General features: G+C 42.2%; 1 protein-coding gene across 3 annotated transcripts in view; it reads right to left on the bottom strand.

The window, feature by feature from the left end:
* CLINT1 (clathrin interactor 1) overlaps nucleotides 1-6419 on the bottom strand; it is a 64081-nt gene extending 57662 nt beyond the window's left edge. The window contains exon 1 of one of the 3 annotated variants that reach the window (XM_069484300.1): nucleotides 6204-6419. In XM_069484300.1, the coding sequence (XP_069340401.1) occupies nucleotides 6204-6244 (41 nt within the window). In that variant the 5' untranslated portion in view covers nucleotides 6245-6419. The remainder of the gene's footprint in view (nucleotides 1-6203) is intronic. The other 2 variants (XM_069484299.1, XM_069484301.1) reach the window with 2 other exon arrangements.
* Nucleotides 6420-15858: the final 9439 nt, after the last annotated feature.

Raw genomic sequence — 15858 nt, 5'->3', positions numbered from 1 at the left:
CAAGCTGAACAAAACATTAAGAACTGGCAGATGGAAACAGCAATATGTCTTTCCAAAGACTTTATTCCTCAAAATGTCTTTCGAAAGAGTATTTCTGCAATATGCTTTATAATCTTAAAGTAGAAGCCATTTATGATTTGGTAAAAATAATACAAGGCACAAACAACAGAGGTATTTAAATGAGTTTTCCTATATGTAGGCTGTCTGTTCAGCGTAAGAGTTTTAGGAGAGAGTGCCCACTGAAAATGAGTTCATGGATGAAGACATGGTTCTTACATACTTATAAATTATCTGGTCTGACAACAATATATATTTTCTCAAACACTGTATTCCTTTGATTTTTCTAGTGTTAGATTTTGTGTATAACAGTAATAATACATGTTTCACAAGTTTATTGTATGTCAGGTGCTATACCATTTCACACTTAATCCTCATGACCATGCAAAATAAATATTATCATCTCCATTTTATAGATAGGGAAATTCAGAGACACACTCTAATGCCCAAGATCAATGTTTCTCAGTAGTGGACTTAAGATTTCAATCCAGTTCTCTTGTTGAACCAGTTTTCCAGATCCATTAAATACCACCTTGAGGTGCCTAAGTATAGTGGGAAAGTATTTGACAAGCAAATTACTATAAAAATGCAAAGATGGACAAACACACATAATTAGGCTAAACAAGAAAAGCTCATATGAAGTGACACCTTAAAAAAAATCAAGGAATAAACAGTAAAATATGTTGTTCCAGAAGGTAAATTAGTCTACAGTTGAGACTAAAAAGAGTTAACTTTTTGTATATAAGAACCATGAGAAGTACTAAAAACGTACTTTGAATCTGTGATGCAGTCTTGCTCCCCAAGACTGGAACTTGAATTTGATTACGTTACTAGATATGATTACCACTTTACAGGAAATACAGAGAATAGAAGAACAATTAAATAACACCATGGGGATATAATTAGTAAAATCCGGATTGAAAGAAATGCAAATAACCTAGTTTCTTCAACAAATAAACTGTGAAGGGGAAGAAAAAAGAGGACAGAGGTTGAACCTATAGATTGAGGAAATCAAGAGATATATCAGTCAGAAACATCAAAAAGGAATTATGAGGCAAGTGAGAAAGGAATACTGACTGGACATCTAATATCAAGGAATTACCTTTTATTTGAGGCACAATAATGGTATTGTGGTTATGGTCAAAAAAGATGACTCCTTACCTTTTAGGGATTGATATGTTGAATAGATAAAATGATAGGTTTCTGGGATTTACTTCAAAATATGGAATGGGGGTGGTAGTTGGGAATATGGCTCAGGCAAGATTAGCTAAATTGTTGAAGCTGGGTCATGTGTCCACAGAAATTCATTAGAATAGTCCATCCATTTTTGGATATATTTAAAATTTTGCATGATAAAAGCTAAAAAAAAATAAGTTCCAGCTAGATGGTAGATCTAAATATGGAAAGTAAAACAACAAAGCTTCCAGAAGATTAAAATAGGAACCTATATGCTTTCTTTTCTCTTAAAGAAAATATTAAATAAATATTGGAAATGGGTAAGAAAATAATACAGGAGTACAGAAAAAGATTCAACAGTGGAGCCATACTGTGAAAAATTAAAAGTACTAGTAAGTGGTACTTAAAATCAAAAAGGCTAAGTACTTTTAGTGGCCATATCAGTAAACAGATGAAATACTACTTGTAAACTAATACTAAAGGGCAAAGGAAAACATAAGAGGCAGCTAAGTGCTTTTTAAAAGCACCTTGACAGCAGTACTAAATGGACTAATTTAAACTACCGAAAACCACCCTTAAGAAATGCTGGCAGAAGATAAATTAAACTCATCTTTCTTTGGAATTAAATTCTTAATATCTACTTGTGTCCAGTTACTAGAAAAGAAGAAGCATAATTAATTCCTTGTTTGAGCAATAACAATTACATACAATTGTTGCAGAGAAAAGTTGATATGGGAAGATTAGAAAGCTGACAATCATCTCATTATCTTTGCTTTCAAGTTCCAAGAAGCAAACTGAACAAAGATTTACTTGTAAGATAAGGAAAATAAGGGGAAAGACATCTGAGGAGTGAAAGAAAAGTAAAACCAATAATAAGTTCAAGGTGTGGCATATTTAAAGTAGCAAGGTTCTTGAAGGCACGTATTATACTTCTCAAGTTCAGAAAATAGAGTACTAATCCAATAAATAAATGTGTTATCTGTTGAAATAACTGAATGTATTATTCTCTATAAAAGGTTCTCCTTATGAGGTCAGATAGACTAGAACAGTGGTTTCTACAGTTCTATTACATTACCTAAATATTTAGGAACTAAAAACAGGCAAATATACACCAACAAAAATCAACTTATAGGGGAAAAATGCAACCTATGCTGAAGAGAGTAACTTATTATAAAATGGATTATCTATAACAGCTGCCTTAGGAACCTAGCCAGAGCTGTGTGAATCACTATCCTAAGAAGAAAAAGAGCTACTGATAAAATGGATATACCATTAATATTACTCCATGCAAGGAAAGAGAAGGGTTAGCTAGGTTTGAACGATAAGTAGTTTTGATCTGCTACTACTATGTCACCTTCACTACACTCCCCAAATTTGGAAAGAAAATGAAACAGAATTGCAGCAACTTTCAATTTATACCATGTATGAGGTGACAAAATTTAAACATGTTCAATTTTATTACAGCTTCAAATAAAGGGAAACGGGTCACAGGATAACAACGGTCAAGTTAGTCCTAGTTGGTGGGAGTGGTGCCACTTATCCTTTCCTGCCACAGCTGCCTTCTATGCAACTTGACTACGAGTGGGAAGAAACTGGCACTCCAAACTCTGGCTGGCCTATGGCTTTATCTGCTTTCCCGGAGTTCCACAATGTTCTGCAGAACAGATCCATTTACCACCACCAGGAGGTGCAATCATTGTGGAAAATATTCCCCCACTTCCAGAAAGTCTTCAAGGCTTCAAAAGCCAATGTTTGAAATATATCATTACACATACTTAAAAACTGCTAACCTATTGAATCTAAGAGTGGCTCAACAAAAACATTTTGAAAGAGTACATTTTTCTTTCTGAAATAAACCTCACTGGGTAGGGATATATACTAAAAGTCCTAGTTTTCCTGAGTCATGGGCTGTATTTATTGTATAAAACATTTAAATATAATATTTATTGATTTCTACTTTTTAAGAATATTTCCCTTTCCAGCCTAAATTGTCTCCGAAGGATAATGACTTTCCAAAATTTGTCTGCCATTGTGAAATAATAGCTCTAAATATTTCCCCTTGATGGAAACTCATTACTTCAAATAGCCAACAAAGCTGCAAAAAGTCTTATTCTGGCCCAGTCCTCTCATTTACAGATAAGGAACGCAAAGTCTGGAAATTCATGTGATTCTGCCTAAAATCATACACATGGCTAGTTTAAAAGGCAGTGTCAGAATCCGAACCCAGACATCCAAACCCCCAAACCAGTGCCCTATCATACGAGCCCTCATATCTATTAATATCAGAGCAATCCTTAATCACCTCATTGTTTCCTCATTTGCAAGTTTCCTCATCATTTCACTCCTTTGATAATCAGAGCAGCCACTCTATGGATCTGCTTCCTCTCCATTATGGCATTTTAAGCTGCACAGTCTAACTGGACACAATGCCACTGGGACATGGTTCTGCAAGATGCTTACATTTTAGGGGAAGAATTTCTTCTCTTCTTGCCAGTGAAAGATAAAAATTAAATCCTGAATACTCATCAGTAAAATAACCTCATGTTCTAATCTTAATATGTGTCAGACACCCACGAAAGCTTTAAAAAGTCCTTGGTGGTAACATTCTTATATGTTCTTGAATAACTTCGTTCAAATCTACATCCTAAGTTGTGTAGTAAAAAAGAAAATGGATGTTATTTTTCAACAAGAGCTTGTCCATTAGATGACTTGGTAACTACTTACACAACAAATTGAACCTGAAGTACTTGAAGATTAGTAACATAGGTAATAAAAACAAATATGAAAAGAGCAACAAGAGCAGGAATACTGCCTTGATTTCTATCTTCTGAAAAACGTACAGCCTCTTCAAATTTTGGGGTACCACAAATCTAGTCTTCTAAGATAACAAGGTGGTTTTGTCTGCTGCCCTCTGACTTGGAAATAAAGAGGTAGTTCTGTAAGGTCTTCTGGACTTTTAAAAACTAGGTCGGTATCCTAGTCTATACACAATATATTAAAACAATATCCAATGAACCTGGATTGGGAAAAGAATCATTATTTTATTTCATCTTTGGTAAGCAAAAGCCAAGAGTATATAAATAGCAAAATAGTCAAAAATTAATATCTGGGCCGGGCGTGGTGGCTCACGCCTGTAATCCTAGCACTCTGGGAGGCCGAGGTGGGCGGATCGTTTGAGCTCAGGAGTTCGAGACCAGCCTGAGCAAGAGCGAGACCCCATCTCTACAAAAAATAGAAAGAAATGATCTGGACAGCTAAAATTATATATATAGAAAAAAAAAATTAGCCGGGCATGGTGGCGCATGCCTGTAGTCCCAGCTACTCGGGAGGCTGAGGCAGAAGGATTGCTTGAGCCCGGGAGTTTGAGGTTGCTGTGAGCTAGGCTGACGCCACGGCACTCTAGCCTGGGGAACACAGCGAGACTCTGTCTCAAAAAAAAAAAAAAAAAAAAAAATTAATATCTGAAGGCTTAATGGCCAAATAAATAGTTGGAAAATTATTAAAGCAATCATTTTTCAAACTTGGAGCTTCTCCCTTAATAGTTTTCCCACTCTAAATGCAGAACATTTGCTATAGTTTCAAAAGTACACCGATTTAAACATATTGTATTAATGGCTTTATATGCAATCTAAACTCTTAGCCCTTAATCCTCACAATGAAATTCTAAGCTAGGTATCATTATCGTATTTTCATTTTGCACCAGAAAAAACTAGAGCACTGTGAGGTCGAGCAACTTGCCCAAGGTTACCGAACCCAGCTTGAACCCAGCTCTACAAGTTCTGAAACCCATGCTCCTTAGGCACTCTACGGCCTTCTTGATAGCACAGAAAAACTTGAAAATATGGTCAAACTCTAAGTTCTATCTGATGTATTATCCAAGCCACTGAGAATTATTTTGTTTTCTGGTGTCAAGAAAACAGTTTGCCATCTACACTTCCTGATTTTAGGTTACGGTGGGTGGCACAAATGAACTGTTTTTTCACCACACTTATTGCATAATCACTTAAACCCAGAAGGAAAAGGACTGGTTAAATTTTTAAACTTTATTTCCTGCTGACCTAGAAGATCTTATTTAACCACTGATATATCTGATGTAATCAATTTAAATGCAGGTTTTCCTAGTGCAGTAAGACACTAAAATTACTTCAGTCTTAAAGGAAATCAACTATGCATTGATCATTTTACCTGTCAGGGAAGTTAAAGGCAGATCAACAGGATGTCAACCTGGGTTGTTTTCTTCTTTAGGGGAAATTTCATAATGACTTCTTAATTAAACCGAATGGAACAAGTAGCCCACCAAAAATGAAGTGTAGTGGAAAGGGAAACAGAGGAAAGAACCACAAGAAGTTATAAGATCTACTTTCACTATTGTTAGAAAAGCAAAGGATAAGTCTCCTCTTGAGTAACTTCAGCCTGACCACAATGGCCACTTGTTACACCTATCACCCACTCCAACACTTCAGGTTCATTAGGAATTAAAAGGAGTCCAGCAAGGTAAAAGACATACCCCAACCAGGCCCAAGGTCTCTCTGTACCACACCCTGAGGGACACAGGGGACAGGTGCATTGCGTCCCCCACCCTCAAACCTTCCTAGCAGCCCAAGAGGCAAAGCTCACAGCTTGGGGCCAAGACAGTCCTCCGGCCAGGGCAGTGACCCAACTCCAGACAACCCGCCCTTTCCTCTGACCAAAACGTCCGCACCCAGGGGTTGAGGTAGGGACAGGGGCAGGAAGGCCTGGATAGGAGGGAAGGGGACTAAGAGGACGTTTTGAAATGAGGGAGGGGTTCCTCCCCAGCCTCGCCCGTGGGGAAGAGGCCCGTGGTCGCGGAGGGAGCCGGCAGCCGCCATGATGGGGCTGGCTGAACCGGGGGGCGTGACGCGAAAAGCCCCCCGCGCAGGGCCAGCTCCCTTTCACCCCTTGCCCCCTCCCCCGCGTGGGCCTCGGCCACAACTGCCCCCGATACTCACGCTTTGTCCACCAGCTCCCGCACCTTCCACATGTTCAACATCGTGCCCCGCGCGGGCCGGGCCGCTGCCTCCCTCTCCTGCTCCCCACGGACCCCGGGACACTTCCGTGCCGGGGCAAGTCCAGGCCGGGGTCGCAGCCGCCCACCGCCTCGAACTCCCCCAGTCAGCGCCTTCCCCTGCCACAGCCGCCCCGCCGCCGGTGACACGTCGAGACGCGGCGGCAGAGGCGCTGCGTGGAGCGGAAGTGCCTAGCTTTCCGCCGCTGCGCGCGAGGCACGCCGGGACTTGTAGTTCTCTCTGCGTTGTGGGCGGGCCGGTTAAGTTGCCAGAGTGGATCTGCTGAGCCAAGATGGGATGGTTTCCCTTAAGCTTTCCGCATCCCCAGCCCTAGAACTACTGAGCCCGAAACTCTGGGTGTGGGGCCTATCGATCTGTGCTTTAATAAACTCTCCAGGAGATTCTGATCACACTCAAGTTTCAGGACCACTGGTGTAGGATCTAGCCACACTGAGTTCTTTTCAAAAGTCAAGTATTGTTATTAGTAATGATAACACGGAAGTGTGAATGGCGTATGTATTCCTCATTGACAGATACAATGCTGTATTTATTTCCAAATGTCCAAATATACTTAAATCTCTAAGCCTTAGTTTCCAGCGCTGTACATTGAATAAGTTGTATTCTAAATCCTTTCCACTCTAATTCTGATACAATGATTTTATAGACCCCCTACTAGATACCCTTGTTAGACACTTTATTATAAACCTGAGAAACTCAGTTCACGCTCCATGGGAAACGAGAAAGACAACACAATATATATGCACATACACATGTATGTGTATTTTGTATATGATGCACCCAAGAACTTGACAAGTTTGGGTTCTATACATTATACACACTGCTTTCAGTGTTTTGTTGCATTGGCTGTCATCACTTCATTTTTCACTTATTCATTTTTATCAATATTCATGGTAAAGCTTCAAGCAAACTTAAATGACATTTGGTCCAACTGCTTAAATTTTACAGTTCTTTTCATTCTACAAATATTTATTGAGCATCTTTTATGTGCCAAAAGTAGGGAATACAGTTGGGGCCCTAGCTCTCTTGGAGCTTAAAGGTCATTGGAGGAAACAGATAATAATCAAGGAAATACTTGAGATAATTGCAGATAGAAAGTGCTAGGAGGAAACAAGATGACATTTAGAGGATAATGTCAAAGGGAAATAACACTAGGAAATGTTTAGGGCCTCTCTGAGGACATTGTATTTAAACCAAAACTTGAATGATAAAAAGAAGCAAAGAAGCTGACCATACGAAAAGATCTGCAAGAAAAGCATTCTTGTTAGAGGAAACTGATGAAGACTCTGATTCTCAAAGATGTGAAATTGATGGTTGCTAGTGATGAAGCTAGGTAATAATAATCTCAAATCAAGATCCTAGGAGCTGGTTCCTAGCTGAACACCTGTAATCTCAGCTACTTGGGAGGCTAAGGCCAGAGGATAGCTTACCAGCCTGGGCAATGCAGGGAGACCACATTTCAAAAAAAACAAAAACAAAAAACCCAGAAACCTCTGATCTCTCAAGTTAAGCCACCTCTTCAAATAACATCCACTTAATTACTGAAAGAAGTTTTGGAAGGGGTTTCAGAAAAGCTTGGAGATTGAGGCCCCAAGAGAAGCAAGTTGAGGGAATTGACAGGCAAAAAAGTACAGAAAGCAGAAATCAAGACAAAGTTTTCACAGAGCTTTGTCAAGACAGGTGTGCTTAGGCTGACAAAGTGAGTTGGAGAGGTAAGTGGGGAGGGGCAGGTAAAGATAAGCAGAGATTAGTAGAGGAATAGGGCTTTCAAATAGAAGTTTGTGTTTTATGTTGAAAGAACTCTCCAGCCCAAGATTCAAAGGAAGGCATGTGGCCAGAGGAGATAAGAAACAGAAACTACTTTGCATAAATAAGAGCTCAGCAAGTTAACTTTCAAACAAGGGAGTCCAGAGTGCACCTGCAGAATGGGCCTAGCACAAAAACATCCACCTTCCCTGCCCTGGCCTATTTGTGTGTTCACAGCAGTGCATAGTCAGCCTCACCAGAGTTATCCAAAGAATACAATGTTAGTGTCTAGTTTGCTCCTTCCGACACCAAGTTTGGGTGTACCTAGACTTATTCCAGAGATGTCACCTATGGCATTTTCACAGTCAGCTGGGGCCATCTAGAATGTAAATATCCACCTTTAATTCAAGAGAACCCCTAAAGGACTCAGAAAAACCAGACCAGGAGAGTTTGTTAAAAAGTGGTCTCCAGAGACTAATCATTTGCCTGTCAACAAATCCTTCCATTTTTACCTTTTATCCTGCAAGTTTGAGAGCAGTTTCCATAGTAACTTCTTTGTGGCAATGCAAATATGTCCATAGTAGAAAAGTAAATGAGAAAATACCCCACCCACCCTTCTTCAGAAAAACATATTTTTCGCTAAATGAGCTGACACTTTTAGTAAGGCCAAACCAATACCTTTTGAGGGGGAAAAAAAAACATACTCAGCTTTGTTAATTACATATGAGAAGCAGTATAGAAAATGGACAGTGACTACTTATCTCCTGTGGTTGGTTCCCTGGTGTTTCTTTAGGAGAAGTTTAATTCACAGTACACAGGTATGGCAGCCATGAAAAGGCACCGTCTAGACCTCCTTTCAAGAGAACCAGTTGGGAGGAGTGTAGTTGGCCGACCACTTCCCGCTGTCCTCCTCTGGGATCATTTATGCCAAGGCCATGCTCCCTCTGGGCTACTCCTGGCAATGACTGAGCAAAGTACCCTGGAGCTGGCCCATTTCTGCCCAGTGCTGGACTCCTCTACTAGCAATTACTAACCTGGGCTTTATATCACCTTCCCCAGATTTCCTTAGAGCTTTGCTGCAACTGGACACTTTTCCTACCTAATCCTCCTTCTTTACCTCTCTCCCTTGACAGGTATCGGAACGTCCTTGTGGTCTGAGACTCTCCCCACCTACTCTTGCTCTCTCTTCCCTTATTCCTTCATAGGCATTTCCCCCAATAACTCTGACACTTCCGACACATCTCGGCATCTGCTTCCTGCAGTCCCCAAACTGACACAGCAGGCTAACATTTGCACCTTGGTTTCAGACAAGTTTCATGAGCCTTGTTTTTGATCACACCTGACTGCTCATGTCTAGAAGTCAGGATCCTTGGTTTCTAGTCATAGTAAACAGGTTGCCACAAAGAGCCATGCAGATTAGTGGGCAACCCTGGGGGCACCATTTAGCAGGACTGCTGTGAACTGCCAGACAATTAACCACAGAGAGGAAATACAGGGTAGTGGTTGAAGAGTGAAGACTCTACAGTCAGACAGACCTAGGCCCAAATTCTCCACCTGCTGTTCAGCAGCTGGGTTGTTCTGAATAAGTTAATTAAACCAGTGTAGCGTAATAGTTGTGAACTGGGACGCTGGAGCCAGATTGCCTGGGTTTGAATCTTTGGTTTGCTACTTACTAGTTGTGTGACCTTGGGGAAATTATTGGACATCTGTTTGTCTCAGTTTTCTTGCTATAATGAAGGATAATAGAAACCTGCATTACAGGCCTTTTCAGAGAAGTAAATGAGACAATATTTTAGAAGAACTTGGAACAGTACCTAGCACAAATAAACATTCCGTAAACGTTAATGATACTGCTGCTACTACTATTCTACTACTACTACTAGTAGTAATTATATTAATCTGTGAATTTTATTCAATATTCAGCAAGTATGTAGTTGGCTCCAATTGTGTTCTGAGCACCGTGATAGGTGAGGATATACAACTGTAGATAAAACAGACACAGGAAACAAGTAAATGGATGTAGTAAACATAGTAAACTCAAACTGACATGCTGAGGATCAAATGAAATATATACGTACCTCTGTTTACATTGGGTCCTACAGTCTACCTCATCAATATCAAAGCCCTTATGTGGATCTCAGCTTTTTCCCTATAGACTGAGGGGTATCAGAGTATCCTAAATCTAGCTATACATCAGAAGTTCATGAGGACATCTGTAAAAATTTCAGATGCTCTTGTCCAGCCCTTGAATTCCTGCTTCAGTTTATTCCCTACACTCTTGGTTGCAAGTGACAGAAACTTGATTAAAACTAGTTTAAGCAGAGCAAAGGAATTTATGAACATAAGAGACTGGGGAGTTTACCTCAGAACTTAGCAAATATTGTTAGAACTCTCTGGTTCTCATTTTGCCTCGTTGCAGACAGGTTTCTCCTAGTTGGCAGGAAATAGGGCTACCACCGTGCAGGGAATAAGTACCGTTTTTTCAATTAGTTATCCAAGGGGGAAGAGACACTTTCTTTGATCTTTCGTCCCAAGTCTAACATCACAGGGAGCAACTCTGGTGCCATTTGGACCATGTGTCTATCGGGGCCAATCACCTCTAGGGAGGCACACGTTGCAGAGTGGGTAGCCCTAGTCAAACCACATGGAGTTGGGAAGGAAGAGTCCTCTGAAGGAATTCTGAAGAAAGCCATGCCCTGGCAAACAAAAGCAAACGTTGTTTACAGCTCTGAGTGTAAGGTGGGGTCTAGGAATTGTAATTGTGAAAAAAACCTCCTGAGTGATTTTGCCAGGGTTCGGGATGGCCTAGGCTAGATGACACAGGTCTTTTCTAGCTCTTCAAATTCCACAGCGGTAGCTGGGTTGGGAGGGGTGAAACAGAAAACACTATCATGGGGAATGACAGAAAAGGAAAAGAAGCAATGAAGAAGGAAGGAGGTAAGCGGTCCGAGGCTGCCGTGGAGTTGCCAGCATTGTAGAGCAGGTAAGCTGACACCAGGGCATGCCCTCGCTAACTCTCTGCTCTGCCGACAGTTGGGCTTTTCTTGGCTGAAATTCAATCCCCTTTCAGGGCTGTCAGCAGGGCTCAGGCAGGCCTATTCAGAAAGTCTGCTAGGTGCTCTAAAGGGCTAACACATTTATAGTCCTTCCGTGAGAACGGGCAAGTGCAGGAAGGAGAAAAGGTAGAGGCAGAGGTGTTCTTGGAATCATTTCCCTGACTTTCCGGGTGCGCTCTCTCCTTCTGTCTCCTGAAACAGATGAGCCCAGAATGGCCGTGCTCCTCCCAGTGTCTAGGCCTCTGAAAACTATTCACAGGAAGCCAAGGTGCTGTCAGTGAAGCAACTAGGCAGCTTGTGACTGTGAGAACCGATCCTGCAAAGTCAAGTCAGATTCAGGGTGAGTGGGGTGGATGTCAGAAAGGATGGGCTGGCTGGTTTCTGAGGCAGGGTCTTCCTAGCCAAGGTCAAGTGTCCTGAGAAAGCCCTTATGTGCCCAGAGTTCACTCTGAGGCTCCACTGGTCCCCGAATTCTATCAGTTCATCAGAAGAATTGTGCTCTAGAGGAAGAGCTCATGGCAATGGAGCTCAAAAGAGTGTGATAGACAGACCACTGCTCTTTATTAAACAGAATGTATGTGGTTAAAGACTTGGGGCTGGGATGGGCGGTGCAGTGGCTCACCCCTGTGGTCTTAGTACTTTGGGAGGCCAAGGCAGGAGGATCCATTGAGGCCAGGAGTTCAAGACCTGGGGGTGGGAAGTAAGTCAGCACTATGCTCTCCTGGTGGGAAAGAGTCAACATTTGACATTGAGTGGGCACTAGCACTGTGCAGTGGGGTTAAACAGAAACACAGTTAATGTTACCCAAAGAACCTATAGTTGTAAAGGAGGAAAAATTCTTCCTCTTTGTGTCTTTACCCAGGGGCCTGTGAATTAAACTGATAAATGACAGATTAGCAGGGAAGAGTTTGTTTATGTGTGCAACGTGCATGTAAGTAGGAGTGCTCAGGGATGAGCAATTCAAAGGGGTGACTGGAATTCGGGGCTTATATACCCAACTTAATAGGGGAAGAGGAGCAGGGAGAAAAGGCTCCTGTGGGAAGAACAAATGGGTTTCTTAAGGAAAGATAAGTAGGTTTTTAGGAGAACAAATGAAAGCGAAGAGAGTCTGTGATGTATTTCTATATAGGTATGAATTGTCTTTCTGTCTTCTTTAGGGTCATGAAACTCCGTGGAGAGGGGATTTATGATAGCTTTACTCTTGGTCTCTCTCATGGGAGTAGAAGCTTCCCTGGAGAGGGAATTTATGGCAGTTTTCATGTCTGAGAAGTTTCTGCCTTGAGTAAGATAAGGGAAGCTCTGAGAAGGTTTCTTTCTGCATCTGTTGAATCTCAAATGTCGTCAACTTAAAATAATCCTTATGCCAACTCTGGGGTTCCAAGTGGGTCCCCACATTGTCTAATATGGAAGATAGGCATAAAAACAAACAAACGAAAACCACAGAGAGATATTTAAGGAGGCCGTGCAGTGCACAGGAGGAGTTCAGAGCCCCGGCTTTGGTGTCAGCAAGATCTTGGTTCAAACCCAGGCTCTACCAGAGCTGTGTGACCTTGGCTAAATGACTTGACCTCTCTGGTCTCAGATCCCTCATTGGAAAAATGGGGCTGATAAGAGTCTTTGTCTTCTCAGGTTGTTTTGAAGAGTAAATGAGATGACAGACACTAAATTTCTAGCATAGCACTTGGCATATAAAAATGACTCATTACATCAGATATATTATTGCTAAACTGTTTGTATCCAGAGATCTCAGGCAATGCAGGAGAGAGTGTTAGAGCAGGATCATTAAGTCTTTCAATAAATATGTATTTGGTCATTTACCCATTACCAAGAGTTATTATTTTTCATGACGTGAAAAAGAGACACAATTCCTGTTCTCATGGAGTTTACAGTCTGATGGAGGAGATGGACATTAAACAAATAATGCCACGAGAAATCTGTAAGTGCAAACTATGACGAATGCTGTGCAAGGAAAGAGCAGGGTGCTATGAGAGCATATGGCAGTGGCATTTCACCACCTAGACTAAGTAGAGGCGAGGGCCAGGGAAGGCCTCTCTGGGAAAGTGACATTTGAGATGAGCGGGAAGGCCCTTTTGAGTTGATGAGGAAAGGAGTGTGCCAGATCAGCCTGTGCCCAGGCCTGAGGTAGGAGCCACTCAGTAAGTTCTGGAACCTGCAAGGGAGCTCCCTGCGGCTGGAGAGAGAGGAGGAGCGTAGGCAGAGGTGAGTCTGGGAGGTGAGCAGGGGCGTGCGGGCTATTTGCCTGCTCGAGCCATTTTCTCTCTCCATCCTGCTCCATCCATTCTGACCTCTGTATACGTTGTGACCTGCAGTCTCAGGGCTTCTGGGTTCTACCAGTTTTGTGAGGGGTGATCAGAAGATGGAAGAGAGAGAGGTCATGGTATTTCTTCCCCCTCGTCCCTGCTTTGGCATGTGCTTCTGTGGTCACTGCTGGTGTTGGGTGGCTCCAGCTCCTTCTGTGTCCTCCTTGTGCCTCTTCAGGCTTGGGGTGGCAATGTGTTTATCCCGATGCTAACCCGGGATGCTGCCCCAAACGTTGTTGATTTCCTTGTCCCACCCGCACAGTGATACACTGTCCCTTCGTTACACCGTCTTTAGCTACACTCCCTGAGTGTGCCCGTGTTTGCTGCTGGACCCTGACTGGTAAAACACGGATGGACTTGTACTTCAAGTTAAGGACACAGCCTTTTGAGATTATTATCTTACATGCCACAAGACACTATAAACATCCAATCGTAGGCTGTCTTGTAAAAAAAGAAGAAGCTATAAACATACTTTATTCACTTCCTTGTCACTTCATTTCCCAGCTTCAGCCCCATTTCTCTGCTCCCTGTAACAGAAGGTCTTTTTCACAAAAGGGCCCCTCTTCATTGTTTCTTCTTCTTCTTTTTCTTCTTCTTCTTCTTCTTCTTCTCCTTCTTCTTCCTCTTCTTTGTTGTTTTTGAGAAAGAATCTCACTCTTTTACCCAGGCTAGAGTACCATGGTATAGAGTACCGTGATATCAGCCTGACTCACAGCAACTTTAAACTCCTGGGCTCAAGCAATCCTCCTGCCTCAGCCTCCCGAGTAACTGGGACTACAGGCATGTGCCACCACGCCTGGCTAATTTTTCTATTATTAATAGAGATGGGGTCTCCCTCTTGCTCAGGCTGGTCTAGAACTCCTGAGCTCTAGCAATCCTTCCACCTCGGCCTCCCAGCGTGCTAGGATTACAGGCATGAGCCACCCAGCCACCCGGCCTCTTCATTGTCTCTTTTTTTCTTTCTTTTTTTTTTTTTGAGACAGAGTCTCTCTCTGTTGCCCGGGCTAGAGTGAGTTCCGTGGCATCAGCCTAGCTCACAACAACCTCAAACTGCTGGGCTCAAGCAATCCTTCTACCTCAGCCTCCCGAGTAGCTGGGACTACAGGCATGTGCCACTATGCCTGGCTAATTTTTTTTTTTTTTATATATTTTTAGTTGTCCAGATCATTTCTTTCTATTTTTTTTTTTAGTAGAGACGGAGTCTCGCTCTTGCTCAGGCTGATCTCGAACTCCTGAGCTCAAACAATCTGCCCGCCTCGGCCTCCCAGAGTGCTAGGATTACAGGCGTGAGCCACCACGCCCGGCCTTCATTGTCTCTTAAGCCACAGTTGACTAAATCTCCTTTTCAAAACTGCTCTCTTAGCTTTCATCACCCCATAGTTTTCTGGTTCTTCCTGTATTCCAGGCTCCTTGGAAAACTTTTTTTCCTCTTTCTGCTTCTAGATGTTGGAGGGGTGGGGTCTCTGCGGCTTAGTTTTCTCCTTCTCCGAGGCCAGTATCAACTATAATCATGTCTTTAGATACCCCAAAAACTTTTCAAATCATAAATTGGACCCTGTTACTACCTGCACAAAATACTTCAATGGCTTCCCATGGCACTTAGAATCCAAACCTGATCTGCCAGGTGTCTATCCTGGTCCAAACATCTGTAGGCAGGAGGAAAGAGTGATACTGTGACCCTCCGATGTGTTAGGACTCAAGGCCAGTTGTCAAAAAAAGGGGTGGTGGTGGCCATGAGCTCAGCAGTTACTGGTAAAATCTATCATTGACAGTGTGGCAGTACAGTGGTCCCCCTTACCTGAGGGGATACGTTCCAAGATCCCTAAAACCACAGATGGTATCAAACTCTATATATACTATGTTTTTCCCTGTATATACATACCTGTGATAAAGTTTAATTTATAAATTTGGCTTAGTAAGAGATTAGCAACAATAATAACAAAATAGAACAATTTTAACAATATACTATAATAAAAGTTATGTAAATATACCCTCTGTCTCAAATATCTTACTGTACTGTACTCACATTTCTTGTGATGATGTAAGGTGACAAAATGCCTAAGTGATGAGATGAAGTGAGATGAGTGACGTTGGCATTGTGATGCAGTGTTTGGCTACTATTGACCTTCTGACATATTGTCAGAAGGAGAAGCATTTGCTTCAGGTGGTCCTGGGTCATTGAGCCTCGACAATGTTGATGGCTGGATGTCAGGAGCAGACAACGTCCATGACCAACGGGTGGGCAGCGCAGACAGCACGGATCCACTAGACAAAGGCATGATTCACCTCCCAGGTGGGATGGAGCTGGATGGCATGAGATGTCATCACACTACTCAGAACAGTAGGCAATTTTAAACTTACAAATTGCTTATTTCTGGAATTTTCCACTTAATAGTTTCAGACGAGAGTTGAGCATGGGTAACTGAAACTGCAGAAAGTAAAACTGTGGATAAGGTG

This window comes from Eulemur rufifrons, chromosome 10 (genome assembly GCF_041146395.1).
Source record: "Eulemur rufifrons isolate Redbay chromosome 10, OSU_ERuf_1, whole genome shotgun sequence".
Lineage (NCBI taxonomy): Eukaryota > Metazoa > Chordata > Mammalia > Primates > Lemuridae > Eulemur > Eulemur rufifrons.
Note: the sequence above shows the minus strand (reverse complement) of the source record. Positions and strands in the feature narration are given on the sequence as shown.